Source organism: Cynocephalus volans, chromosome 11 (assembly GCF_027409185.1).
Source record: "Cynocephalus volans isolate mCynVol1 chromosome 11, mCynVol1.pri, whole genome shotgun sequence".
NCBI classification, from domain to species: domain Eukaryota; kingdom Metazoa; phylum Chordata; class Mammalia; order Dermoptera; family Cynocephalidae; genus Cynocephalus; species Cynocephalus volans.
In genome coordinates, this window is record NC_084470.1 from 119,971,237 (window position 1) to 119,999,096 (window position 27,860).

The 27,860-nt window shown below is 56.1% G+C and overlaps 1 protein-coding gene across 9 annotated transcripts; it reads right to left on the reverse strand.

Moving 5' to 3' along the window:
• Positions 1-840: 840 nt before the first annotated feature.
• Positions 841-26,175, reverse strand: CDK18 (cyclin dependent kinase 18). 9 transcript variants are annotated; one of them, XM_063113636.1, is made up of 16 exons: positions 25,982-26,175; positions 9,939-10,019; positions 9,649-9,788; positions 8,949-9,074; positions 8,059-8,115; positions 7,204-7,318; positions 6,922-7,016; positions 6,554-6,616; positions 5,824-5,947; positions 5,567-5,687; positions 4,726-4,823; positions 4,397-4,502; positions 4,259-4,301; positions 3,479-3,569; positions 3,051-3,105; positions 841-2,456 (listed from the first exon to the last, which is right to left on the reverse strand). In XM_063113636.1, the coding sequence occupies exons 3-16, from the start codon at positions 9,652-9,654 to the stop codon at positions 2,351-2,353; spliced, it is 1,206 nt and encodes a 401-aa protein (XP_062969706.1). In that variant the 5' UTR covers positions 9,655-9,788; positions 9,939-10,019; positions 25,982-26,175; the 3' UTR covers positions 841-2,350. The 9 variants fall into 9 exon arrangements, with proteins under 9 accessions (XP_062969706.1, XP_062969700.1, XP_062969702.1 ...); XM_063113630.1 differs by having other exon boundaries at positions 9,649-9,725; positions 9,939-10,089; XM_063113632.1 differs by having other exon boundaries at positions 3,051-3,128; positions 9,649-9,725; positions 9,939-10,089.
• Positions 26,176-27,860: the final 1,685 nt, after the last annotated feature.

Genomic DNA, 27,860 nt, shown 5'->3' on the forward strand with positions numbered 1-27,860 from the left:
CATTAGTCTCCTAAACTCAGCTAAAAAGGCCCGACTCCAATTCCCACCAGTGCATTTCCCAGCCTGTCCCCTCCCATCAAGCACTGGTTGTCTGTCTGAATTATGGTGCTGCAGTTTGGTGTCTGGCTGCCTACAGAGAGGTGAGTTCTTGTCTGGTGAAACTGGTGCTGGACTGAGAATCGAGCCCACCCCTTACTTCCACAGCCTTGGAAGACATCACCGACCCCTCAAATTGGCTTCCTCTAGAAAGCAGCCACCCCCTCAAGGATGCCAGCAAACTGCCAGGTTCTTAAGGCCAGGCACGAGGCCACTGGACAAGTATGGCCAGGAGGTGTGGTTTGGGGCCTGGCATTCTCAGAGTGGTCTTGGGAAGGACAGACCTGTGCCCTGAATTGGAAAAGAGCGGGATTGTGAGAACTTTGGGAGCTATGTGTAACAGGAGATTGTGTCCAGATCCAGGGGAAGAGGCAGGGTGGGCAGCAGAAGGACGCAGATTTAAGGTCTGTGGCAATTATTGTGGGGCCTGAATTACAGTGAGGTCTGTACCCCATTCTGCCCTAGCCTTGGCCATCACCCATCAACCCTCTCTTGAACCTCCCTCCCTCCCAAGAAGTCAGGGAGCCCAGGGGTCAACTGCAGCAGCCGGATCCCAGACCCCTCCCCAGGACTCTCTCAGGCACCAACTTGGGCCAATGCCAGGTCACAGAACAGAATCCCAGGCCTGTGCCTCTTCTGCCCACCCCATGACCATCAGGACCCCTTGTCCAGAGTTGACTTCTGGACCTGAACGCAGTGTCATCCAGAATACAGCCCAGGGAAGATTCAGAGATACACACAAACCAAACTCTCTCTCCACTTTATAGATATAGATAGAAGCGAGCCCCACCTGCGCTCATTGGCCTGGTGAAGGGCCTTTGGGTCTCCATCTTTGGTATCAATCTATCAAAATCAGCTTTTCTGCATGAGACTGCTCATTCCTGACTGTACAACATGAATTAAATATATTATCTGTCTTTGTGCTGAGTCACAGGACATTCACAGTACAGTGGGGGAGGAGTGGAGGGCTGGGGAGGCCTGAGCGTCCGGGCGGCTCCTCAGGCCAAGGAGGCTGCGCTGGGCAGGGGGCTTGCGTGGAGGGGCAGGGCCCGGCCTCCCCTCAGCCCTTGTCATTCCAGACTCAGCCAAGTGTTGAGGAGACCTTGGGGACACAAGAGGGTGCTGAGCTGGGGTGGTGAGCGGTGCTGTCCTCAGAGGCCATGGCCCCTCAGGCTCCCAGTCCCCAGGAGTGGGCTCTTGGGATCAAAGCCTGTTCCTGTCTCACCTTCCTCCATCTCAGGCTGCAGCGTTTATCCCCCTCCCTGTTGTGACCACCCTCTGGGGAGGCTGGGGGTTGGGAGTACAGGGAGGCTGGTACCAGGATCAGGTGGACAGAGCCAAAGGCTGAGAGGGAAGGGACCAGAGAGGCTGTGCCAGCCCCAAGGAGCCGAGTCCAGCCTGGCACCAGTGTCAGGGTGACCCTGCATATCTGAGTGCCGTCCTCGGGACTCAGGGCTGGCTTATCAGCACTCGGGGACGATAAGAGAAGCTGGAGCCACGCTTGGGAAGGGGGGACAGGTAGGAGCCGGGCCAGGGCTCCAAGGGCAGTGAGTGCTCTACCCCCTGCCAGTTTAAGGCAACTCCAATCACACCAGGGACACGGTGGGGCTGGTTGAAGTAGCAGGAGTGCAGCTGGTGGTACCAGGCCACCTTGGGACACAGCTGGGGATACGGCAGCACACCGGTGCCACCTAGCATCGGTTCAAGCCGGAGGGCACAGGGGCCTCTGGCAAGGAAGGGACCAAGAGCAGAGGGGTGCTGAGAAGAGGAGATGGGGCCCCTATTCCCTCTGTTGCTCCAGGGACAATGGCCCTCAGCTGAGAGGTGGGCTTTGGCACACATGTGGGCACCCAAGACTCCAGGGTCCCAGACAAGGTGCCATGTCCCTTTTTTGCTCTTAGAAGGGAAGAAGGTGACACGTGTGGGCTACAGGGGTCAGAAAGGGGGTCCACCAAACTGGTGAGGAGGCAAGCCCTGGGAGAGGCAGGTAGAGCCTGCATCCAGGGCATGGCACCTGGATGCTCCTGTCCATGTGGGTCCCACACTGGTGCCCGAGCACTTTGGGGTTGTGAGTGGGGCCCAAGTCCCTCCCTTCCCCTCTCAGAGAAGCAGCTCACACCCAGCCCAAGGAGAAGGACACCAGGGTGGTATGTGGGAAGCAGGATCAGTCGTGGCCAGCAGGGCTGCCAGGTGGTCTTCCAGGACAGCCATCAGCCCTCGTTCCTCAGTCCTCCGAGGCCCCATAGGCCCCAGCCTACCCGAATTTGTGCTTGATGTGACCTCTTGTCCCTCGGGCCATAGCAGGGGCTGGGGGGGGGGCACTGCTCAGAAGATGCTCTGCCTCCGGCTCTTCCCTCGTCCTGCAGAATGGAGGGGAAGAAGACGGAGTACAGGGAGGAGGCTGGGCCGAAGGGTGGCTGAGATCAGGAGGGACAGTTGTCCCTCAGAGCTGCTCTGACAGAGCAAGCAAGGGCACATATGCAGGAACCTGTCAGCCCTGGGCTCCAATGCTATCTCTGCTACTTACTGGCTGCATGAACTTGTGACTTAACCTCTCAGGGTCTGTTTCATTGACAATGCAATGGGGAACATTAACAGCACCAACTTAAAGGGGTGCTTTTACAGATTAAAGGAGATAGCACTTGTCACATCCAGGGTGATTAGCTCTTCTAGAGACAAAGTTTAGTCCTCCCAGGATGGAGACCGGTTAGAGAGCTCAGGGCTTGCGGAGGGAGGATCAGACGAGGAAGTCTGGGTAGGAGAAACCAGCCCCTTCTCTGCTCCCCATGGGCCCCAGAAGGGAGGCCAGTGGGGCAGGGGGGGACATTCTGATTCTCCAGCACAGGAACAGGCCCATCTTTGTTTCTCAAGAGGGAGTCCTCACGGGGGAGGAAAAGTAGCCTGCCCTGGCCACCTCTAATAGGGGAGGGGGTGGGAGAGGCCCAAGCCCCTACCTGGCTGCTGGAAGGCCAGGCTGCGGTAGCCTGGGTCCTTCTGGAGCTGGATCTCCTTCAGGGAGAAGATGGAGGCAGCTGGGGTGAAAGAAGAGAGGGCCAGGGAGAGGGCTGGGTGGGGCTGGCCCTGCTCTAGTCCTCCCGGAGCCTGCTGCCCCACTCTCACTGAGAACACGGAGCTGGGAGTACCCCTGGCAGTGAGGACTGGCCCAGGAGGACTAACTGGGCCCTGAAGGCAGTTCTCAGATCCATGGAATCCACTCCCTTAGTCAGAATGAACATTCAAAGAGGGCAAGCCACATGCCCAAGGCTGTTAAACAGCTGGATCCGGGGCTTCTGGCCTATTTGTTCTGGCTCTTCCACCCACACTTGCTGCCCCCTTTTTCTGGTTCTCAGATAGCCGCCCCCCTGCCCACCCCTGCACTCACTGTCTTCCAGCTGGTGCACACGTTCTCCCAGAGACCGGAAGTAGGGGTGACTCAGGGCAGCCTCTGCTGACACCCGACACTTGGATTCATACTGAAAAGCACAGGTGGGCTATTGGGCCCTGGCTGGGGGGTTGCAGGGACCCCCTGGGCAGCACAACTCCTATGCTAAGTTAAATCACCAAAGTGGGAGGGTCCTGCATCTAACCTAGAAGCCCCCAGGGTCAGCTGCCAGCCCCCACCTGACCTAACCCCAGCCAGTCTCAGGGCTCAGGCTCCCAGGTCTCCAGCCACCAAGAAAAACCAGAAGTGCAACTTCAGGAGAGTGACCTCCTTTTAGGATGGAAATATAGATGTTAAAGCAAACAAGATGACAGCATGATATTAATTATAGTAATATTTTTGAAATACCCACAACTACCCTTCCCTGTGCGCTTACTTCCGGACAGAAACCCAGTAAGTGCGTCCTATGATCTCAATGCATCCTCACGACCATTTTATAAAATACGAATTACTAATGCCACTTTGCAGGTGAGGAAACTGAAGCCCAGAAGAGTTCCCTGTAACATGCACGAAGCTACACAGCTAGGAAATGGGTGTGAACTAGGACACGGACTCCAAAGGCTGTGCCTGGAACCAGCGCTCCCTTCGGGCTTTGGGGGTGGAGAGCACAGGGGAGATGTTTGAAAGACTCGTGAACACATGAGCCACACAGGTCGAGGCACAGGGCAGAGGTGAGGTCTTGGCTGCCTCTCCCTGAGCCCGGGCCAGTGGGACACTCACCAGCAGGAGGCTGGTCAGGAGGTTGATGCCGTCAGGATCCAACCTGCAAGGAGAAGGGGCTGAAAGGCGTGGCCTGGGTGGGGCGGGGAGGGTGGCCGCCCTCAGGAGGGCCACAAGCAGGCAGGCAGGGCTGGCTACCTGGGCGCGTGGCTGATGAGCGGCTGCGGGAGGTAGCGGGGGAAGTTGTAGGCTCGGAACTCGGAGAGGGCCGTCACCCTGGGCCACGTCTCTTCTGTAGGGGTCCCTGGGGAGACGAGAGGGGGTCGGGAGCTGGGTGAGGGGCCAGGGCCAAGACTGACTTGGAAGGGGTGCAATGTCAGAGGCGGGGGTAAAGGCCGGCCGAAGCCGCAGGGTCCCCGCCCTGTTGAGAACAGGCTGAGCCTCGCGTCCCAGTCCCGCTAGGCGCCTGGCTGGGCAGAGTTCTGGCGCCCCCTGGTGGTGACAGGGAGGGAGCGCAGGAGACTGACCGAGGAGGCGGAAGATGAGGTACAGCTCCTCCTTGACCGTGGAGCCCGGGAAGAGAGGCCTCCCCGTGGCCATCTCGTAGTGGATGCAGCCCACGCCCCTGCGGGGAGCAAGGGGGCAGGGGCAACGTCAGGAAGGGGTGAGCACCCTTGCTAGGGCTGCTGCACCGGGGTACCAAGACACACTGCCACAGGTGGCTGGAGGGGTCATGGCTCTGGCTTGGCTGGTTCTCAGAACTGCCCAGTCCCCCACCATAGCCCTTCTCTGGGGGCTTCCGTGGGCTCGAGGAAGCTGTGACCTCCCCCTTTCAGTCTGTGAGGTTTCCGTCTGCACAGCCAGCGCCTACGTGGCGATTCTTTCAGCAGTGTGGTCTCAAACAAGGACACGGATCCATTCCCCCCCCCCCAGGGTTGGGCCACGGGCGCAGAAGCCATTCGTTGGAAACCTGTGATTTAGCTTTAAATTTGGGCTGATTTTTAATTTTATATCAAATCACACACTTGTTAATTTTAACATAGGAATAATGTATCCCTTACAAAATTTTCACTAGAACTGTAGCCTGGGGAAGATTCACCATATTTACTGTGGGACCCTTCTGTACCCTCTGGTAACCCCCCACAGACCCCTGCAGGAATATTACAGAAGCACAGCCTTGGAGGGCGTATTTAAGCCCAGTCTATTTCAGACTTAATTTTTAACATCCAGTTCAGCAGGATGCCACATGGCTTTTAGTCAAAGGAAGTCAGGTAGTTCTTCCCACAGGCCCCTGGGGGCAGTGAAAAGGAGCGCAGAGGTGTGGACAGGCCCCGTTTCCTCCCCATGGTCCCCACGGTGCTCACTCACCACATGTCGATGGGGGTGGAGTACTCCGTGGACCCCAGCAGCACGTCAGGGGGCCTGTACCATAGGGTCACCACCTCATTGGAGTAGGTCTTTGTGGGCACTGACTTGGCCCGGGCAAGTCCTAGGGACAGACGTATGGCTGCACCTCTGCTCACAGGTGCTGTGGGGTCGACCACTAAGCAGTCCCCCACCGCACCCACGCCCTGAGGAAACGGCACCCTGGCAAGTGTCAGACCCCACCCTAGCCCTAGCCTCACCAAAGTCGGCCAGCTTCAACTCCCCCCTCTCGTTGATGAGCAGGTTCTGGGGTTTCAGGTCCCGGTGAAGGATTTTGCGACGGTGGCAGTAGGAGAGGCCCCGGAGCAGCTGGAACATGAAAATCTGGGGGGGGAGAGAGAAGAGAAAGGTGGGTGGGGGGGTGGGAGCATGTCCCATGGGAGACTCTGAGCCTCTGCCCCAAGGCTGGGATGGGGGTGGGGAAGAGGTCAGCACGAGCCCCTGGAGAAGCTACTTGGTTCTTCTGCCCACCCTGCAGTCCCATGCGGGGCCCCATCCACACCGGAGAGTCCCGTCCAGAGGGGACGGCACCAGGTGCACAGGAGAGGTAGTGAGTGTGCAAGAGGCCAGAGTTCTCTAGTCGGGGAGCCTTGGGGGAGGCACGGCGGGTCAGGAAGTGCACCTGAAGAGGTCATTCGTCACTCCCAGCTTCCCTGGAAGCCTCCCTTCATGCTGGTGGGTAGCTCACGCTCCCATGGACAGATGGGGAAACTGATGCTCAGTCAGAGAGGGGGTTCTATATCGGTGGAGGAGGTGTGTGTCTGTGTTCCTGGACTCACTGAAAGGTAGGGCCTTTCCCTCTTTCCTACGTTTGCAGGTCTGAGCAACCTCAGCAGCTGGGGCTCTGGTGGCGACAGTGGGTTCCTGTGCTGGGCTTCAGGACAGGTGGGTGCCAAGATGGGTGGGGGTCCCCGCCACGGAGGCTCTCACCTTGACATTGTGCATGCTCATGAGATTTCCGCAGTGGTCCAGATATTGCTTCAGGTCACTGTCCTGGAACACAGAGCCTGGCTCAGTCCTGCCCTGTCCTGACCTCTGGCCAGAAGTCCAGACTCAGGCTGAGGAGAGGAAGCCCCTCCCTGGGTAAGACCCAAGCCCACTAGTGGGACAGGTCTCTGGCTCGGAGCTGCCCCTAAGCCTGATCCCTTGGCCCACTCCTGCACGGAGCATCTGAGAAGCTGACGGTAGAAGGCCTGGGCCGCCCCCCACCCCACCCCTCCCACCGCCCCTTCCCACACTCCCCACCTCATCCCACCCCACCACAAGGGGGAGAGGCCGCCGGCCCCGGCCCAGCTCACCAGGTACTCAAACACCAGGGTGAGGGACCGGTCTGTGTGGATGAGGTCGTGCAGGGTCACGATATTGGCGTGTTTCAGGTTCTTCAGTAGAGACACTGTGGGGGGCAGGCCCGCCTGGGTACCTGGGGCACCATGTGCCCCTCATGCCTTCCCTTCCTGAGGTCATCCCCAGGAGCCCCTACCCCAGCGATCACCCTCCACCCCCAGGTCCCATGGGGCCCGGACAGATGAACCCCTCCTCCCAGAAGTCCCCAGGGGAGTGTGGGCCCTAGGATGCTGTACCCTCTCGGATGGCTGTGCAGGGTGCCCCCTCCTCATGTTCTAGCCGGATCTCCTTCAAGGCCACCAGGTTCTCCGTCAGTTTGCTGCGTCCTTTGAAGACGGTGGCGTAGGTGCCCTGGGGTGAAGAGCCCACCAGACCCGGGCATATTCAGGTCCTGCTCTCCTTGTCCCATGCCTTCCCCTTAGTGCCTGTGCTTGTGACTTCGCCCTGAGTGCCCTTTCCCCTTCCCTGCATTTCTGTTTCTCCCAAAGCCCAGTTGCCCTGTGAGGTGTCCCTAACAACTCCCCAGGCAGAATGAATTGCTCCTTCCCCCACCCCCAGCACGCTAGGTGCCCCTCCATTGTAACACCAGCTCTGTTCTTCTGCTCCATTGAGGTTTGTGTGTAGGTCTCCTCTTTGGGGTCCTCTCTGTGAACCTTCACCCACCCCAGGCCTCTAACACAAAGCCTGACACAGTGACAACAGAAATAACTTAGTGACACAGCACCTACTGTGTGCCAGGCCTTGTCTTGGTGCTGTACATAAGCTTATTATTCTAACCTATTCAGTCCTCACAGCAACTCTATGAGGTAGAACATTTACTATCCCCATTTAACAGAAGAAGAAACTGAGGCACAGAGAGAGGTCATGTAATCTGCTCCAGGTCACAGAGCTGGTAAATGGTAGAGTTGGGATTTGAACCCAGGCCCACCTCAGCACCTGCCAATGGCTGGGCCAGTTGCACGGCCAAGATCGTGCACCTCTGCAGGGCAGGGACCATGAGAGGACACATCCGGGAAGGCCAGGGAAGGCCCTTCCCCTCCTTGAAACCATCCTGCCTGTCTGCCCCAAGAAGACCAAACCCAGCCTCTTACCTCCCCCAGTTTGTCCAGTTTCACATACGTTTCCAGTTTCCCAAAGCCAATATCTGACTGAGAGGGAGAGACATAGGGTTCTGTGAGCTGGGGGGCCCCAGCAGCCTGGGCCTACACAGTACACCGCCTCCCCCCATCATCTGCAGCCTCCGGGAGGCGAGGGGATGAGGGCCCCATCGTGGAAAGGAAACAACTGAGGCTAGCAGGGGTGAGGGCGGCCACCACACATCCTTCCTCTTCTCCTCTTTCCTTCATCCCTTTGGTAGCCCTGGGAAGTGTGAGTTTCTTCCTCCCATGACAGTCAAGGGTGTGGGGCCCAGAGCTGTAGCACCTGGGATGGCTGCCCGCCTCAGTCACCTGTCTGACTCTGTCTTGCTCAGACTACTAGCTCCTCCAGGGCAGGTCCTGTGTCATCTTCTGAGCCCACCACCCCGACAGTGTCTCTCATGAGCAAACTTCTCCTAGCTCAGGTGTTCCCAACCCTTAACAAGATAGATTCCTGTGCCTCCACCCAGAGGCTGATTCTGCAGGTGTCTAGAGTGGGGTCCAGTCTGTGTTTTGTAAGATTCTCCCAAGCAAATCTGATAGGTAGCTAGGACTGGGAAGCTCAGGCCAGCCGGTCTATTGATTTAACCTGTTGGAGACTCTGGGGACCACAGGGGGCTTAGAGCTCATCTCCAGCCCAGGTGGGACCCATTTAGGGAATGGATGTTGATCTAGGAGGACAATCTAATAGAATCCACTGAGGCCAGCAGGTGGCGCCAGAGGCCCAGGAATCTTCCTGGAAACCACTACAGGCCTCAACTAGGACAGGCAAAGCCAGGACTGCTATGTGCATGCTGGGAAGAGGGTGTCCCAACCTCGTGAACTCTGACCCTCTTGGGACTCACCAGGGAGGCGCGGCGGGACATGCGGCTGAGCGGCTTGGGCAGGTCTGGGCTCCCCAGCTGTAGTTTCTGCAGGAATTCCTGGGGCAGGCGGATATCCATGGGCAGAGAGAGCCTCTTGCTGATGTCCTGCGGTGACCGGGATGAGATGGGGACACCAGTGTTGGCTCCAGGGTAGTTAGGGCTGTGGGGCCCTCACCTCTCCCCCTGGGACTAGCTTTCCCTGTAGAGCAACCATAGTAGAAGGAGCACATTATGGGCTGTGAGCCCAGGCTCACAGTGGCCTCGAGGGTGTTCTCAAAGACATACACACGGACACCCGGGGGTTACTGTGTGACCTCAGGAGGATCCTTCCCCTCTCTGGGCCACAGCATCACCATCTGTAGAACATAAATCTCATGCCCTTACAGACACTGGGATTCTGTAAGCATATTTTTCGTATATTTGGGCACCTGTATGGGTCATCAGAACAACAGTCAAGTTGTCTAGCTCTTGCTATGTTCCAGGAATGTTCTGAGCACTCGGCATATATTAACTCATTTAGTCCTCATGGTGACCATCTTAAAGTCTCAAGGACACTGTGGTACGCAGAGGGTGAGTAACTTTTTCAAAGTCACGAGCTAATTAATGGCAAAGCTGACATTTGGACCCACGACGGATGCGTCCTGTCACATTCTCAGGGCACAGCCCAGGAGCCCCTCACCTCCATGGAGAAGCGGCGCTGGCTCTGCCGCCGGTACTGCAGGCCAGGGGACAGCTGCCCGGGCTCCTCCCCGCTGTCTGTGGGGGAGAAGGTGCTGGGCTCTGGTGGGGGGTCTCTACCGAGAGGACCGAGCTGCAGGTCTGAGAGGGACAGCCATCAGGTCCCCTCCCTGCCTCTCTGCCCCCTCCTCTGAGGCCGCGTGGTGCAGGGGTGGTCAGGGAGGGCAAGGAGGGCTGGCAGCGGGGAATGCCAGGGTGGCAGCAGTGCTAGGGTGGGCCCAGACCCCTCACCCTCGTTCCGCCGGTTGTGGATCTGGTTGAACTGCTCTGTGAATTCGGCCAAGGACTCCTCGATGGTCTCGGTGCGGGGCACTGACAGGGAGAAGCGGCGTTTAAAGTTCTTCATCTTGTTCATGACCCTCGGGGACCAGGCGGCCTTGTCCTGAGGGAGAGGTGCGACAATAGCAGGTGAGAACAAGGGGACACCAAATGTGGATTCAGGGTCTTGTCTTCCTGATGAGTGCCAGGCTGTCGCCCACGTGCCGCAGGAGCCAGGGTGTGACTTCTCCACCTGAGCTCAAGCTCCCTGAGGGTGGGCCCTAACCCCTGTCCTCCCAGTGACTCTGGCCCCTGCCCCTGCAGAACTCCCTTCCTCTGGGGAGATCCTCCCAGTATGTAGCACCTAGTACTGCAAAGTACTGATCATAGGGGGTACATGTGCAAAGAGGATCCTAAAGTGCCTGTGTGCCCCCCCATTAACCCTTTAGTTGCTGGAGGTCTAGGGAGTGCTGGGGGAAGGGCTGGGGTGGCAGGGAGGGCACCAGAACTGGGTGATCCTCGGGCCACAGCCCTTTGCCAACTGGTGTGTAAAAGCTCGCATGTGTCAACAGACAGTAAGCTTCACTGATGGACGCCCATCAGCTGAACATCAGCTTGGCCTACACCCTTGCACACGATCTGGTCCAAACCCCATTTTGTTCTGATACTGACGTTTGAAGGTCCCCACTCTGGCTTGTCCTGGGTCCCCAGGAGACAGGAAAAGAGAGGAAAGGGATGAGGGATGGAACTGTCCATCAGAGCTGGTCCAACCCCATCCCCTCTCCAAGCTGGAATATGGGAGGTCAGGAGCAGTTGAAGGTCTCAGTGGAAACACAGAGGTTTGCTGGAAACAGAGACAGTCCCCAGGGAAGGAGGCCTGAGCCCTGCTGGCCCCGCCCATGCCACAGCCCTCTGAGCAGGCAGGGAGCAGGACACTCTTCCTCTGCTGAGAGCACAGGAGGAGGGGCGAGTCGCTCTGCTCTCCCCCAAGGCCCCTTCCCTAGCCAGAAAAGGTTCCCTCCCCACCAGCTCCCAGTTCCTCCTGTCCTCTGATGAGAGGACACCCTGCTAGTCCCACTGAGACTCAAGCAACTGCTTCTTCCCGCAGACCCTTCCTTCTCCCTCCTGCCCTGAAAACCCAGAGTGGGGCTGTCCTGCCTCCCCTCCCCACCCCTCCTCAGTGTCAAAAGTTCCCAGTGCATTTGCCCCCTCATCCTGCTGTACCTACACAGCCTTCGGCTGCAGTGGGACCGGGACCAAGAGGCCTCACAAGGACCCCACCCACGTCTGCCAAGAAGGCACCAGGGGCTAGCCCTGTGATGGGAGAGGGCTGCCCTGCACCCCTCCCAGCTTTAACCCACGCACAGGCACAGCCCACTCCTGGAGGATCCTCTCAGCCTGCCACGGGCCAGTACCTAGTTGCCAAGGCAACCAGGCCCCTCCTGAATCCTCTTGGTTTAAGGGATTATGCGCCAGTAACGTGCTTGCTTTGCTTAATGATCACATCCTTCTGTCCTCAGCCAGCCTGCAAAGGGTCCCCTTCCTGGCACTGCATGCTCCTGGCTGCCCCCAAACGCAGCTAAGTGTGGCCCTCCTGCTCTCCTGAGCCCAGAGACTGGGTATCACCAGACCCTCCTTCATCAGGCTGCTGCCTCTGCATGGCCAGCCAGATCCATCTCTGTCTGTAGGCCCTAAAGTCTCACTTGGTTCAGCTCAACAAACGTGGATTGAGCACCGACTATGCATCGGCATCGTGAGGGCACTGGGTTAGAGGCGAGTAAAGCATGGTCTCTATTCTCAAGGAATTTGGGGGCTGTTGAGGCCTCCCTTGATGAGAAGGTGGCTCCAGCTTCCTCAGCACAGCCCACCAGCATGGGGCTTTCCTGATTCTCCATCCCTAAACCCATTCCTGCCAGCCAACTTCATCCATTCCTCTGTGGCTCTGTGCATTGTCTCCAGCCTGCGCCTGCAGAACCCTTATAGGCAGGAAGCCCTCAGGGATAGCCACCCTGCCTCCCGTCTTGTGGGCAGCATCCAGCCCAAGGGGACCCATAACAGAGGCTTCATGCTGGTGGTGGGATGGTATGGGTTCCAGTGACAAGAGGACCCAGACTCACCCTACCTGGAGACACATTTCCCAGCATGACAGGAGAACGGAGATGTGTCCATTGTATAGATCAGTTATTTTCCACGTTGGCTGAACATTAGAATCACCAGAGAGCATTGTAAAAATATTAAAATTCCTCATATTCTAGAACTGAGGCTCCGAGGATGGTACCTGGAAAAATGCATTTTTAAAAAGCATCTCCCAGGATGTGCACATGGAGCCATGGGTGGGAAGCATCTGAGGTCCAGGTAAGGGAAGATCATCTCCCATGTTTCTAGATTGTGCTGAGGCAAGGAATCCTCAGAGCTGGCAAGTGGGCAGAAGCGGGGAGGGCATGCTGAGTGCAGCAGGAGACCCCCACAGCAGGGGAAATATCTCTGCCCTTGAAACAGGCACATCTCTGCTGCACAAACTGATGCTCCTGGGCTCAATCATGGTTGTCCCAGTGGGGGTGGGAGGAGGAAGGCACTTGGCTTCCTGAGGCCTGAGCTCTGCCAGGAGGGTCCAACCACACCCCTTTCTAAAAACAGGGCTTCCCCATAAAACCGTCCTGCAGTCTGGGATTTATGGGATGGTGTGTTGGGTCTGTGGCTCAGGAATCTTCCAGTAGCTGCCGTAAATCTCACACCCTTGCTCTTGCTTGTGGGGTGGGGGAGGGGAGCTCATTAAAAGCGTTCTTGGAGGCAGGCCCCCAATTTCTGCAAGACAAAGTAGAACAAGCCCAGAATCACACCTGCTCTCCCCACAGTTCAGTTCGGAACAAGGAGCCACCAGCTTGTGCCCAGGGGGACAGGGAGACAGAGGGAGGTGAAACGGGGGGCAGCTGACTTGAGCAGGAATGTGGGGCCAAGCAATGCAGAGGGATGGGGACCAGCTGTTCTCCACCAAGAGGAAGTAGCTGTCACTGCAGTGGGAGGGATGGGGGTCAGATGTAGGGATGGACTTCCCAATGGTGACAGGGGAGCAGGCGGTGGGGGTGGTGACCACAGCAGAGAGTGGATGCATCTCTCTGCTGGGGACAATCGAGGCATTGAACCCAGCAGGGTCTTGGGTGTGACAGGGCAGGCTGGGCGGTGAATAGTCTGTTGTTCCCCAGCTCAAGACACGAGATGCCTCTGCCACTCTTCCCTTGGGAGAGTCAGCTTCTCGGAGTGGGGGCTCAAGGGGGAAGGGAACAGGAAAAAGGCCTGGCACCTTGGTGCTGTCTGTCCCTCATCCCCAGCTAGGGACAGAAGGGCTCAGTGTGACCCAGGCTGAGGCCAGCCCCGGGCCGGGCACAGTGTGGCTTTTGTCCCTGGGCCAGGGAGCCATCTGGGGCTGTCCCCGTGCAACTGGTGCCAGGGGAAGAGGGCAATGGGCCTGCAGGGATGCTGGCCCGGCAGGGGTGGTGTGAAGCGGCTGAAGGAGCAGAGTCCCCCTGAAGAGCTGCGGGGGGTGGGCAAGCAGGCCCCGGACCAGCCTTCCCTCCCACCTCCCTGCCCAGGTAAGTGGGGGAAGCTCTCAGCTGCCTCCTGTTACTTCCTCCTGGGCGCACCCCAACCGGCCCAGAACTTCCTGCTGGTGCCAGAGAAACGGGTGGCACAGAAGGAGGAAGCAGGAGCCAGGCTGGAAGAAACCAAGCACTTGCCAGAGCCACCGTGCACCCCAGGAGGAAGGGCCAGGCTCCTGAATGTTAGGAGGGGAAGGTGCTTACGGGCCCTCCAGACCCTCCGTTCTGATTCCTGTCAGTGAGGACGCTGAGGCTCCCGGAGGGGAACTGCCTTGCTCAAAATCACACAGCAACTTCCTGCTGTCACCAAGTGCACAAACTGGGAGCACACTGCTCCTTTCCTCTCCTAACCTCTCCCCGCCCCTACACCCTCCCTGTGGCCAAGGAGTTAAGTGCTGTTGTCTCATCCAGGTCTTCTCCACCCCTACTGTGAATTAAAAGCCAGACAAACCAGGTTCAGTACCACTAGCAGGCTGTGTGATCACAATTAAGTTATACGAAGGGTCTCCAAAAAGTTCATGAAAAGATGCATATTATCTTGTAATTCCACTTTTTTCCATGAACTTTTTGAAATATCCTTGTACTCGTACAATCCCTCTCAGCCTTGGCTCTATTCATTTAGTCAAATTATTTACTGAATACCTAATCCATGCCAGGCACTGCTGTAGGCCCTGAGAATCCACTGGTGAACGAAACAGACATTAATTCCCGGCCTCGTACATTCTAACGGGGGTACCAGGGTGCGGACCATAAAGAAAATAAATCAAACACACAGTATGGTAGATGGTGACAAGTGTGATGATGGAAAATCAAGCAGGAAAGAGGGATGATAGGACTGATAGGAAAGATGCGGTGTTGCTAGTTTAAATAGGGGGGTCAGGAAGGCCTCCCTGAGAAGGTGACATCTCAGGAAAAATGCAGAGTAGGCATAGGCAAGGGAGCTAGTCATGCAGACTCTGGGGGAAACAGGTCAGCAAGAGAACAGCAGGTGCAAAGGTCCTGAGACAGAAGTGATCTGGCATATTCCAGGAAGAACAGGGTGGCTGGGGAGGCCAGAGGGGGTCATGGAGCAGCTGTTGGGCCTCTCAGGATGCAGGAGGGCTTGAGCAGATGAGTGGCAAGATCCCACTGAGATTTTCATAGCTGGTGTGTTAAGAACAGACTGTGTGGGGGCAAGGGGAGAAGCAGCGAGCCCAATCAGGAGGCTACCATAGAGTTCCAGGTGACAGATGGTGGCGGCTGGGACCAGCGTGGGAGCAGTGGAGGTGGTGAGAAGTGGCTGGATTCGGGGTATATTTTGAAGGTGGAGCCAGAGGGCTTTGCAGATGGACTGTATGCGGGGGTGAGAAAGGAGTCAAGCATGACTCTGAAGGGTTCTGGTCGAGCAGCGAGAAGGCTGGAGTGGACATTTGTGAGGACAGGAATTCTAGGAATGGAGGTTTTGGTGAGAAGACCGGGAGTTGGGTTTTGGGCAGGTTAAGTTTTTGATGTCCAGTGACATCTGAGTGGATATGCTGAGTAAGCCGACACAACCCAGGGCTGGCACAGTAAAGAGACCCCTAGTAAATGCTGGCTCTCTCCGCTCAAGCTCCTGCTCAGAGGTAAAGATGTGCCAGAGAGAAGATCCCATATAAACATCACCAAACATCCCTTAACAGACTTCCTTACCAAAAGGAACTTTGAGAGCCCGGATGGAAGAGGGGCAGGCAGCGGGGAGCATGGTCACCTGCTGAACTGTGAGAGGGGAGAGACCAAGGAGGCACGGTCCCCCTACTTAGAGCACTCTGCAGGGCATTGCAGCAGGGGGCCTGTGCAAAGCAGAGGACCCGGCCCCTGGAAGACAGGTCTCATCCCCCTTCCTTCTCTTAGACGGAAGGAAGCTCGGCAGAGCAGGTCAAGCCAGCTCCAGTGGACCTTGGTCCAGACAGTGTGAATACTCAGCCTGCTGCCCCCACCCCAGACATAACACCTGCCCGTGGGCTATGGCCCTGGGGCTATGACCCTGGGAGACCCTGACCTGGAGACCATGGAGGCAGAGAGGGATGTTGGCAAAGCATCTAGGAAACCTGGGCAGTATCCTCCACCTCCCAGCAGTTCTGACTGCAGGCTGGGGAAAAGCCCCAACCCCCCAGCCTGCACCTGAAGCCCTTCAAGACCTGGGGCCCCTCCTCCCCAGCTGGGCCTCTTCCCTCTCCCCACCACACTGGCTCTGCTCCAGGCACACTCCTCCCTCTGCCCCTTTCATGTCTGTGCATGTCTTTTGGGTCTTCAGAAGCTTCCCCCAACCCCCAGGACCACCAGGTGCCCTTCCTCTGATGGGCATGACTTTTCACTTGTCTCCCTCACCGGGGCACTTTGATCCCTATGCCTAGTGCTGGTGGCATACAGCAGGCACGTGTCTGCTTTGCAAGCACATGTGGGGTACCTACTGTGTTCCAGGCACATGTTAGATGTTCTCCCAAGTCCCTCTTTGTTTTGTTTTGTTTTCTTTTCCATCTCGGTCTCTGTGGGCCCAGGGGTAGGGCCTGAAGGATATAACTCACCACTGCCCACTTTCTGAAGGCCGGAGCCTCTGACCCTCAGTACAAAGGCTGACTGCTGGCCAGGATCCTTAGGCACCCTCTGCCTCCTACTTCCTGACCCCACCTCATCACTCAGCCACTTTGGGCCTTGGACGAGTTTCAAAGAACTAGAGGCCATGGCTGACCAAGTCTGCAGACGTCATAAGCTGAGACCTCAGAGATACTCCCTCCTCCCTGAGAGCACTATGCCTGCAGGGAGCCCGCAGATACCATCTCTTCCCTCATCCTCCAACTGCCCCTGCCCTGCAGAGCTGGAAGCTTTAGATTCCTGAGCCTGTGACAAACCTCAGGGGAAGCTAATCACCCCTTGGCTACCTGGAGCTCTCCTCACCGACCTCACCTTGCCCCAGCCTGGATAAGACAGGCTGCAGGACTGGGGCCTTTTGGCTGCAGAACTGAGGAAAACAGACAGGCCTGCAGTCACCCTGCCAATGAACACATACTTTGGACAGTGATGGAGCTCAGAGAAGACTCCCACAGCCCCTGTTTGGAATGCAGGAAACAGGCAGGGAAGGCGGGAGCAAGGTGGGCAAATCCGCAGGACACCTGGTCAAGAGGCTTGCCCAGGAAGCGTCTGGACCTCAGAGTCGCCCCTGCTGTGGACAAACACACCACTGGTCCTACAGTGTCCTACTCTGACCAGAAATGGCCTATGGTGAGGGCCAGTGCTGTCTAGACCAGCTCTCCAAATTCCCTACAGTTTGGTGACATGGAAGAAACCCCACTTATTAGCACTTTGACCTGGGAAGACACCCCATGCCTCAGTTTCCTTGCTGCTAAATGAGGATAATACCTAGCCTCCAATCCAATTGCTAGACTTAACTCTCTCAGCTGCTTCCTGGTGATATCACTGCCCAGTTTAAAACCTTTCAAAGCTAACACTGCCCTCAGGAAACAGTCCAAACTCCAGGGCCCAGCAGACTAGGCTCTTGTGTTTGGATCCCTGTCTTCTCCTTGAGTCTCCGCTCTCACCCTCCCCGGAGTGTCCAGTTTTATTGAAAAATACTTGGCATTCCCAGAGCAAACCATACTCACACCCCACGGCTTTGCACATGCCATTCATTTGGCCTGGGATGCCTTTCCCTCATTTTTCCCTTGATCCAAGTGTCACTTCCCCCGGGGAGCAGCGCATGACCACACCTCCTGCCTCTAGGTGAAATGAGATGCTGCCTGTCTGTTGCTTGCAGAGCAGCTTGTGCACACTCATAACTAGACTGTGGTGTCCTTCAGGACACGAGCAGGGTCTTCATCATTTTCGTTTCCCTGGCGCCTTACACAGTGTAAGGAACCCACCAGGTGCTCAGTCTGTCTGTGGTATGAAGGGAAAAGTGACTGCCTAAGACATTGAGCCACTGTATAATGACTCATTTAAGCTTCTTTCCTCTACAGATAGATAAACATTCGACCCCTCAAGGACAAAGACCGTAGCTTAGTCACCAGTAAGCTCCAGGACACACTGCTGTGTGTGATAAATGCTGGTGCCCTTCCTTCAACTTTCAGGCAGACCAGGGACCTATTTCTAGGTTTATCATCTTGTTAGGCCAGCTCCTGTCTTAGCAGTAAGGACTTGAGCACAAGCGGGGTGGGCCTGGGCCTGTGCTCCTTCTGGGCTCTCTAGAGCAAGCCTAGGCTGTCCAGTCAACCAGCCCTAGACTCCCCGGATGGTCTCAGTGGGAAGCGGAATCAGGGATTGGTGCCCGTGGCGAGTGGGGCAGGGCTGGGGAAGCCAGCAGTCTACTCATCTTCAAGGCTCGAGTCAAGTGCGACCTCTCCCAGATGCCTTCTACTCTAGCCTGAAACTCCACTGTGCCCAGCCAGGGGAGGGTCCCGCCTCTGTGCTCCCACAGCACTCTGATGTCCCCAAGTAGAGCACTTGGCTCTAGTACTCTGTTTACTTGTCAACTTCCCTAGTTTGCCTGTGAGCTTTTTCAAGGCAAGGGCTAGATCTGAGTCATCACTGCACCCCCAAGGCCTGACACAGGGCCTGGCACAGAGCAAACCCTCAAATGATCAGCAAGTAGATATACGAAAGCCAGGCTCAAGCCCTCAGCTGTAACCTAACCTTCCTCCTCCAGCCAGTTTGTGGCCCCAATGGCAGTGGGGGAACGTAGGCTGGGGCACAGCGGCAGCTTCCTGGCCAGCAGTGACTCCCTGAGTGAGGTCTATGGGGGTCTCTGGGCTGGAGATGCCACACTACAGTGAAGGGTGGACTGGGATGAGAAAACCCCTAATGAGAGGTTCCAACCCACATGCATCAAGCTGGGGCCTCCAGGGCTTGTGGGGCAGGGGTTGGCAGGACCCTGGGGCTCCTGTCACTCCAGGGTAGGTTCCCAGAACCTCAGGGTAGATGACCTGGCTAGTCTCAGAACCTGGCCTTGACCCCAATGGATGGGTCCTCCTGACCCCTCACAACCTCACGTCTAGCCTCTGTGTGGGCCCCACGTCAGTCCTGCTGGTGTCCACCCTGCTGCTCTCGGGCTTCCTGGGGCTCAAGGAACAGAGGCACATATAGCATCTTCTGGTGTTTTCTTTCTGACCTTTTTGGGGGATGCGGCTAAGGCTGGTCTGCCATCTCTGAGGAGGCTCTGGATTTCCAAGTGACAAAATGGGACAAGGTGACCTCCTGTCAGCTCTGGTCCTGTGCATACAGAACAGCCCAGACCCGAGGCAAGAAGCAAGGGGCCAGGGCAGCACGGCTCCCCCTCCCACACTCTCCTGCTTCCAGACAAGGCCTCCCTCCCCTTCCAGCCCGGAGCCCCTCTCTGCTCCCGTTAGCAGCCCTCTTTAAATACCCCCAAGGAAGGTCCTTTACCCACCTCGCCCAGTGTTTTCAAAATTCCAAAGTCTGCAACCTTTTCTTAGGTCTTCCTTAAATCCCAAAGGAAAGCACTCACATCTGTCTCCCCTGCGTGTGCTTTATCACAGACGCTTATGCCCTCCATCTTCTACATGAGACCGAAGAAATAAAGAGCATCGAGTTCGCCTGCCCTTCAGCTGTCCCCGATCGGATGTGAGCAGCCCAGCTTTCTTGGTGGCCTTGCACGGGATGTTTATTCACATCTCTGGTTTTTTCTCCATGCCCAACTTTAGCAACAGGACTGCGGGGCCTTCAAGCCCTGGCATCCCTGGGGACCGCTCAGTCTCATGGGGGAAGGAGGAAGGGTTCCCAGCATCTCAGCCTTATTCCTATTTATACTCCACCCCATAGTCTGGCCCCCACTTCCCACGCCCACATTCCAACAGGAACCCCTGGCCAATCTTTTCCAGCTTTCCTCATTCTAATCTGAGCGACCGGTCTAAGAGAGCAGCTTCGTGCCACCCTGCAACAGAGCCACCAGGCTCCTGCGACAGCCCCAGGCCTCTGGTCGTCTGCATTGCCCGCCTCTGTCTTCAGACTCTGACTGGCCTCCTTCCCACGGTGGCCTTCTCTGTGGAGTCTCTGAACATCTCACGGTTGTTCAACTGTTCTCCAAATGTCCCTTGTCAGGGCCACTCACCAACCGGGGCTCAGGATCCTCGAGTGGAGGCTGGTTTTTCTAGCCATTCACTCATTGCACGAGCACCTGCGCAGCGCCAGGAACCATCCTAGCTCCAGCACCTCGTATTCCCCTCCCTTGGCCTCCATGATAACGCAGCCTCCTGGGTCCCTCCTGCATCTGGTGGACTCACTTCCTCTACCTGCCCTCGAATGTCGGCACTCCCAGAGTTCCCTCCTTGGCCCTTTGCTCTTCCCCTCAACGCACGCTTCCTGGGTGACCTCATCCTCTCCGGTGGTGGAAACTACCACCCACATGCTGGTGACTCCCAGACCCACAGCCCTGGCTCTGTCAAGCCCCCGAGCCTCGGACACGCAGGTCCAACTGCCTGCCAAACACTTCTGTTTGGATGGTCCCCAGTGTACAGTTTGAGATGTGTTTTTCAGGGAAGAAGGCACATGGGTACAACTTGTAAAAGCTGTATGTGTGCAAATATATAACTTCAAAAAGTTCATGGAAAACTTGAATTAAAAGATAATACAAATCCTTCCATGAACTTTTTGAAGACCCCCCATAAACACACATTGCATACACACACATACAAACACAAATACACTGTGTATAATCCAGAAGGTGATAAATTAAAATGCCAGCAGTAGTTATCTCTGGGTGGTAGAATTACGGGTGATTTTTTTTTTTTTTTTGAAAGATGACAGACAGGTAAGGGGATCTTAACTCTTGACTTGGTGTTAGCACCATGCTCTCCCAAGTGAGCCACGGGCGGGCCCTAGAATTACGGGTGATTTTTATGTCTTCTTTTTGCTTATCTGCATCTTCTAATATTCCCATAATGAACATTTATAGCTTACATAATAATAAAAAAAAAAAAACAGCAATGCTTCTTTTTAAATGAAAAGAAAGTATTTTTAGATTGAGATTCCAGAATGGTTTAGTACAAGGCCTAGAGAGAACTATGATTACCTTAAGCAGGGGTGAGCACCCTTTTTCTATAAAAGGCCAGACAGCCAATACTTTGGGCTTTGCAGGCCATCGTCTCTGTTGCAACTATGCAACTCTACCCCTGGAAGCACAAAAGTCCCCATAGACAAGACATAAATGAATGAATGTGACCACGTTCCAGTAAAACTTTACTTATGGACATTAAAATTTGAATTTTATATAATTTTTAAGTGTCACAAAGTATTTTTTCTTCTTTCGATTTTTTTTCATTAATCACTTAAAAAATGTAAAAACCATTCTTAGCTTACAGGCCATACAAAAACAGGCAGAATTTGGTCAAGAGCTGCGGTTCTCCAGCCTCTGCCCTTGAGTATCCAGTGTCTGTGTGGCATTTGAATCCAGCATCCACTTCTTTGGGAGCTACTTTTTCTTCTCCTATCTGACAGGGGTGAGGTCTTCTAGAATTTCCTTGCCCCTCTGAGCCATGGCAGGGACCGAGTACTCAGGCCTCAGCTGGGGGAAGCCCTTGGGCTCAAAAGTTTGGAGGAACAGAAGGTGAGTCCTTCCTGGGGCCCCAAGGCACAGCTCACCTTGTTGGCAGTACCGGCAAAAATTGGAGCCACAAACCAGCAGTCTTAGATAGGGCTTTAGAAATCCCCTGGTCTGTGCCCTCAGAAGACTCAGAAGGGGGACTGAGCTGCCCAAGGCCACTCACATTGACGAGGGCTGAGACTAGAACTGTGGGCTTGTGACTCCGGGTTCAATGCCCTTTCTGCTCCCCCAGGGTTGCAGGGACTGCAAGCGCCGGCCCAGAGACGGCGCTCCCTCCACTGGGCATCAGAGCCAAGGAAGTCAGCAGCCACTTGAGGGCTGCCTTCCCTTTGGATGGAGCCATGTCAGATCTGGCATTGACACAGAACATGGCACCCCGCCCAGCCACGGTGGGGGATGCTGCCAGCTGGGCTCCATGCCAGGATCAGGGAGGGACTCTGTGACCCCCTTCCTGACCTCGTCCCATGCTGCTGGCAGAGTTGGTATAGAGACCCAGTGCTGCTCCTGTCATGGGCAATGCCCTCCAGCAGAGCACCTACCACCTTCCCGCTCCAGGCAGCACATCCTGCCAGGACATGGGAAGAACAGCCAGGTCCCCTCCTGGGCCTGGTCACCCTGCGAGGGTCTCCTTTGCTGGAAGGCTGGGGCAGAAGAGCGAAGAAGGCTTGGTTCCTGAGGGGACTCCCCAGGCAGAAAAGGGCAGGGTATTTTAGGGAAGCAAAGTGTGAGGGCAGAAATCATTCTGGAACTTTGTCAGAATTTCCCTTGATGATGTTAAAAAGGAGAGGGCATTCAGGGTGAGGGAGGGTAGAAACATCTCAGGAACAGAGCTGCCTTTCCAATTTGGGGCCTGAGCCCTGGTGCCTACAGGGATCCTGACTTTAGAAAAAATATGGAGTGGGGGCCAAAGGTACTGAGAACCGCCAAATGTAGCCCACTAACTCCTTTTGCCACCCCCCTCAATAATGACATCAGGTAAGGCAGAAACCTAGGAGTGTCGTGGACATGATCTCACTGGAATCCTCACAACCACATGAGGTAATACTATTATCCTCCCCATTTTATAATGAGGAGACTGAAACTCAGGTGAGCAAACTACTTAACCTAAGGCAACCGGTTACAGAGCTACAGAGGCGGGATTTGAACTAACCCCAAAGTCCGTAAACTGACTGGGCACATCCACTCAACATAAAAATAATGAACAGACACATCAACCAGCCATTATCGGGTCATCTTGTCTACCTCCAACTCTCCGTTTCTGGAGATGACTTTATTTAATTTGGGGGAGGAGGAGGATGGACACAGGGTGGAAACATTATCAAGGTCCAGGAAAGAGGATCTCACCTCTGTCCCTTCAAAAGTTCTGGCCAATGTCTCCCAGAGCAGGGTGTCCTGTCTTGCCAGGGTCACTCCTGCTGTCAGGGAGCTTCAAGACCCTTTCAGTTCAAAATCAAGCTTCACACTTGCCACCCCACCACCCTCCTCTGCAGAGCAGTGGAGATTTCAGGAGCAGATGGGCTCTCCTTCAGACAGGAGGTCTGTCTGAGATGCGCCCACAGCTTTCCTTCTTCCTAACCTGCCGCTGCACCACTGGCCAGCTCCTGCCGGGCCCAGCCACCAGCTCTGTAGTGATCCTAGGTCCCAGACCCTCTGCCTGAGTTGCCATGAGCACAGCCTTAGAGCTGAGTTCTTTCTGTGTATGTGTGCCTGTGTGTGTGTGTGCATGTGTGTGTGCGTGCACGCGCGTGCAAGCAGCTGTGGGGGCCACGGCAAGACTAACCTTGGCCTGTTCCCTCCCCCTGGAGACGAGAAAGTGCCCACTGTGCAGTGAATGCCGGGAGGGCAAAGGCAAAGCGTCCAGGATAAGGGAGAGAAGGGGTGGCCGGAAACAGAGCCAGGGAAGAGAAATGTGACTTATTCCCAAAGAAATGGGGCCAGTCAGGTGGGTCTGAACCCAGGCCCGCCACTCCCTCATGGACAACAGAGCAGAACAAGGACTGCAATTAATGAAGTACCGGCGGAGGATCCTTCTACCCCAGGGAAAGGAGGTCCTGCCAGAGGGCCCTGCAGCAGGAGGCCCCCAGTTCTCCAGGAAACTAGAGGGGAGGGCCCCCACAGCAAAGATTCCTGGTCCCTCCTGGCTGGTTTCCATCCAACCCGCCCTCCCACAACCACCGCCATTCCCTTACGCGGAGCCCTCCTCCCCAACCTGGAAAAGCAGGACAGATTCTGTCTAAGGGCTTGGCCTGATGCAGTTAGGAGAGCCTGCCTTGGTCCCTACCCCCGAGCCAGCCACAGTACAATCACTGGGAAATTCCTTTCCCAAATCACCATCACAACGGCTACCAGTTATTAAGCCTTTGCTACCCGCCAGACACTGTGCATTATTTCATTTAATTCATATAACACCTCTCTCTATTATGATCTCCATTTCACAGATGAGGAAACTGAGGCTGGGAGAAGGTCAGCAATGTGCTGGGGAGAGGAAGTCACACGGCTAGTATGTGCTAGAGCTGGATTTCAACAAGGCCCTATGTTTACCCTCTCCTTTAGCTCCCAAGCTCAGTTAGAGAAGGAAAGAAGGAATCAGAGGAGGGGCAGATGGAGATACTGGACACAAGTTCAAAACAGGGTGACCCCAGAAAGGAGAAGCTTGGTTGGGGTAGGAGCTGGGAAGAATGAAGCTATGCTCTGCCTGTTTCTCTGGGCACAGGAAGGCCCATGTACGCAGAGACAGAGTCTGGGTCTATAGAGGAAACAAATGCAGCCTAGAAGGCAGCTCCATCTCTTCTAGACCTGAGGGGGAGGTTTCCAGGGCAGGCAGCCTGATCCCACAAGATCGCACACCAGAAACCTACTTGCTCCTCAGATCTGGTGCCCTCTCCTGTGACCCATGCAGGAGCCTGGCTCTGCCTGGCACAGGACAAAAGAAGGCCTCATTACCCAGAGCACCACCTCCATCCTTCCTTCTCCTGAAGACTGATGCAGAACCAGAGAACCCCAGAGTGGGCTGAGACCTCCCATGATGGGGTTGATACAGGGGTTTGGGGGATCAGATGGAAGTGGGCTGGACCTTGGGAAAGTTGGTCTCACAGCATCTCAGTTTCCTTACCTGTAAAATGGAGAAAATAATACCTACTTCATAAAGTTATTGTGACATACTGCTTGGCACACAGTAGATATTCAACAAACGGTAGCCACTAAGGCATTCAGAAATCGGATATAACTGAAGCTGTATCTGAAGTCCTCTCTGGCTCTGGAAATGCCAGTGAATTTGGGAAGAACTACTGGCATGAGTGGAGGGCTTCTTCCATTCTCCTGGCAGGGCATGGGCAGCCAGCGGGGAGAGTCCTAGGAACCTAATGGTCAGGGACATTCCTAAGTTGCAGGGGTGGGGTAGGTCAGCCCTACAGGTTTATCAGCTGCACAGGAGGTGGATGGGACAGGGTAACCCGAGACAGTAGCTTTGCTGTGGCAAGGTGACCCTTTCTCTAACGCCTTCAGGATGCAAACCCAAACCCGGAGACTGCCTTGCGTCCACCCCACCCCCACCCTAAGCAACGCTGCCCCAGGCCCCTTCCAAGGCCAGCCAGTCAGCCCAAGGTTCCTGGCATCCTGAGGATTCTGCTCCCTCAGGCCAGTGTCCAGTGGAATGCCACACGAGCATGCTGAATCTCACAGGGTGCTGACACAGGAGGGGCAAGCCGGTGGTGTTAGTGAGTCATGGGGCTCAGGCCACAGTTGGGAAAATTGGGAAACTGCCAGAGGGCTGGGCTGGGGAGCAGGGGAAAGGGGCAGACAGCAACAGCCAGAGCTGAGAAAGTTCTGGGCAGCTCACCTCCCACTCCTCACAGCCCCAACTCTCCCCCCTCTACTTGAAGAGAATTTAAAAAGGCCCCTGGTGCCTAGGAGGGTGTTGACCCTGCAATGCAGAAAACCAGTCACTGTCTCTACAGCCCAACTCCCAGCAACAAGGCCTGCAGACAGCTCCTGGGAACCCCCGCCCCCAACGGGGAGAATAGAGGCCTCCCGTCCATACCCCATGTGGCATTTCAGATTTCTGTCACCCCCAGGTACAGCAGAATCCTCAAGCCCAATCTCCTCAGCCCGGCAGGCCACCTGCCCTCCTTTTCCACTGCTGCTGCATTAACCCTTTGTCCGCTGCTGATGGGGGGTGGGGATGGGGGGACTGTCCCTTTGGTCTTCCCGAGTGGCCAGAAAGAGAAGAGGCAGCATTCCCCGGAGCCACTCCCCTCCAGCACACCCCCCAACGCTGGGACCTGCGGGGCCTCACGTGTCCTTCCACGTTCCACCCAGGGCTCTGGCCTCCCACCCCCAGCCTGCATCTCTGGAAAGTTCACCAGAGCCCAGAAAGCTCCCCAAGGCTGCGACCTGGCTGGCCCCACACTCTTGGGTCCTCTCTTCACCGGAGACTCCCGACTCTTGCTCTTCCCCAAAGGAAGGGCGCTAAGAAGGCGCCTGGTTCGCGACTGGGTGGAAAACTTCGCTTTGCAGGGTTCAGACGTGAGCCCAGGAGCCAAAGTGAGTCCGACGGAGACTCCCCGGGGGCGGGGGGTCTGAGGCTACACCTAGCCCTCCCTCCTAAGCACCTGGAACTGGGGAGCGGCCCTTCCAGGGCATCCCCAGCCCCCAACACACAAACGAACACGCCTCGTGATCTCCGATCTCCCCGCGGCGCTCCGGTCCTGCCCTCCAACCTCTCGCCCCAGGGCAAAAGCAGAACGGCGCCTTTAAGAGCCGCTCCGCTTACCTTTGCTCCGCGCGGGCGCCGCGGTGCCCCCTCCTCCGACGCCCCCTCCCTGCCCGGGCGCACCGCCCGCGGGACTCACCGCGCGGGTCCTGGGCGCCGCGGCGCGCCCGCTCCCGCCCTGCGCCCTGCGGGGGTCCCTGCCCGGGCTCGGGGCTGCTTCCCCGCTCCGGAAAGGTGAGCGGCTCCCCAGAGAAGCTGCAACCTGAGCTGGAGGAGGAGGGGAGGGGCAGGGAAGGGTAGAAGAAGGTGGGGAAGAGGCGAGAGGAGGAGGAAGAGGGGGGGAAGGGGAAAAGCCCGGCCCCCGTCAGAGTTTTTCACGTGTACAAGTTGACTCCTCCCCCGTCCCTCCCGCCCTGCCCACAGCCGCCGCCAATCCCTAGGGCTCCCTCTGCCCGGGTGCCCACCCCTTTCTCCCACTCTGGGCACCAGGGTCCAAGTGCCTCTTCCTGTTTCGTTCCTACGCTGGCCCTGAAAGCCTTGACTATGGGATGAGGCCCTCTGGACTAGATCGTTCCAGGACAGGGGCAGGGCACCAGGGGTGACTGGCTGAGTGCCTTCTCTAAGGGTAGCTCTCTCACCTTCTGAGTGCCTTCCGGACCCTAGCACCCAGCACCTAAGAGCTAACATACATGGATGGGTTCTGTTGGTCATTTTCTCGACAACAGTAGCCCTCCGGCTCTCCTACCCTATCCGGTGGGACTTATCACTTACCTGTCCAGACAAAGTTCCCACCTGGTCAGCACTGCCTCTCTAGAGCCGGAATGAAGCACTTCCTACCAGCCATCGTTCCCACTTCTCATGGTGAAGGGCAGTTCAATTTGTCCTTTTGGAACTAAACCACATAAGCCAACTGAGAATCTCCAAGAAGCTTTACAGAATAGCCAATGCTAGTTCAGCTCTTATTTATTTATTTATTTATTGTGGTGGTTTTTTTTAAAAGATGACTGGTAAGGGGATCTTAACCCTTGGCTTGGTGTTGTCAGCACCACGCTCAGCCAGTGAGGCAACCAGCCATCCCTATATAGGATCCGAACCCATGGCCTTGGTGTTATCAGCACCGCACTCTACTGAGTGAGCCACGGGCCGGCCCTTCAGCTCTCATTTAACAGAAGGGGAAACTGAGGCCCAAGAAAGCGATAGGACTGGCCCAAGGTCCCACAAGGAGTTAGTGATGAGTCACAATTAGAACCCAGGCCAATGGCCATTCCACTCACACCATTTGATTTCAGGGATCAAAAAAACAAAGCAAAACGGGGGTGGTGTGAGGACCCAGTGCCCCTATCCGGACCCCTCCCAGCCCTGCTTCCTCCTGAAGACTGTAAGGAAAGGACGTGGGCCTCAGCTCCATGGTCACCAAATCAAGGAGGTCTGTGCCCTCTGCCCTGCCAGTGGGTTTGGCCTCTGCAGTCTGAGGGCCCTGGCAGGGAAGGGTTCCCAAGGAGGAGGTGGTCCACAGTGTGGGTGTGCTTCTACCTGAACCCATTCCCTAGGGAGAGAGTGTTGTTGGGAATAGAGCAATTTCTTTCTGGAAGACATCGGCCTGAGATCCCGCCATCAGCTGGAGATGGGAGAAAGGAGAAAGATACTGGGCCCATGCACGAAAGTGACCTGCCAACTCTGCTGCCTCTGTTTTTGCTGCCAGGGCATGCAGATTTCCTAGGCACAAGCACTTTATAAAAATGAAACTGCCAAGTGTTGAAGGGGCACAAAGAGTGGCTGGATCTAGAGCCTCCAGGCTTTAGAGAGAGGAAGCAACCTGCCTGTCTTCATATCCAAGAATACTGGAGAGCAGAGAGAAAGGACAGGGAGGGAAGGGGAGAAGGGCTATGGCTGAGGAACTGTGTTTACCAGAGGGTTAGAGCGATTGAGGCCAAAGGCAGAGTTTCAAGGGATGGGGAGATGAGGTCAAGTGATCTCAACAAACATTTTGTAAACTCTTATATGACAAATAATGGCCA

Excerpts from the sequence above, each read along its gene's own strand:
- CDK18 (XM_063113627.1), bottom strand. The coding sequence starts at position 10,062 with ATGAACAAGATGAAGAACTTTAAACGCCGCTTCTCCCTGTCAGTGCCC. Across the intron at positions 5,688-5,823 it reads GTTGAAGCTGGCCGACTTTG|GACTTGCCCGGGCCAAGTCA; the intron begins GTGAGGCTAGGG and ends GTCTGTCCCTAG. Across the intron at positions 4,824-5,566 it reads TCCACCCCCATCGACATGTG|GGGCGTGGGCTGCATCCACT; the intron begins GTGAGTGAGCAC and ends TGCTCCCCGCAG.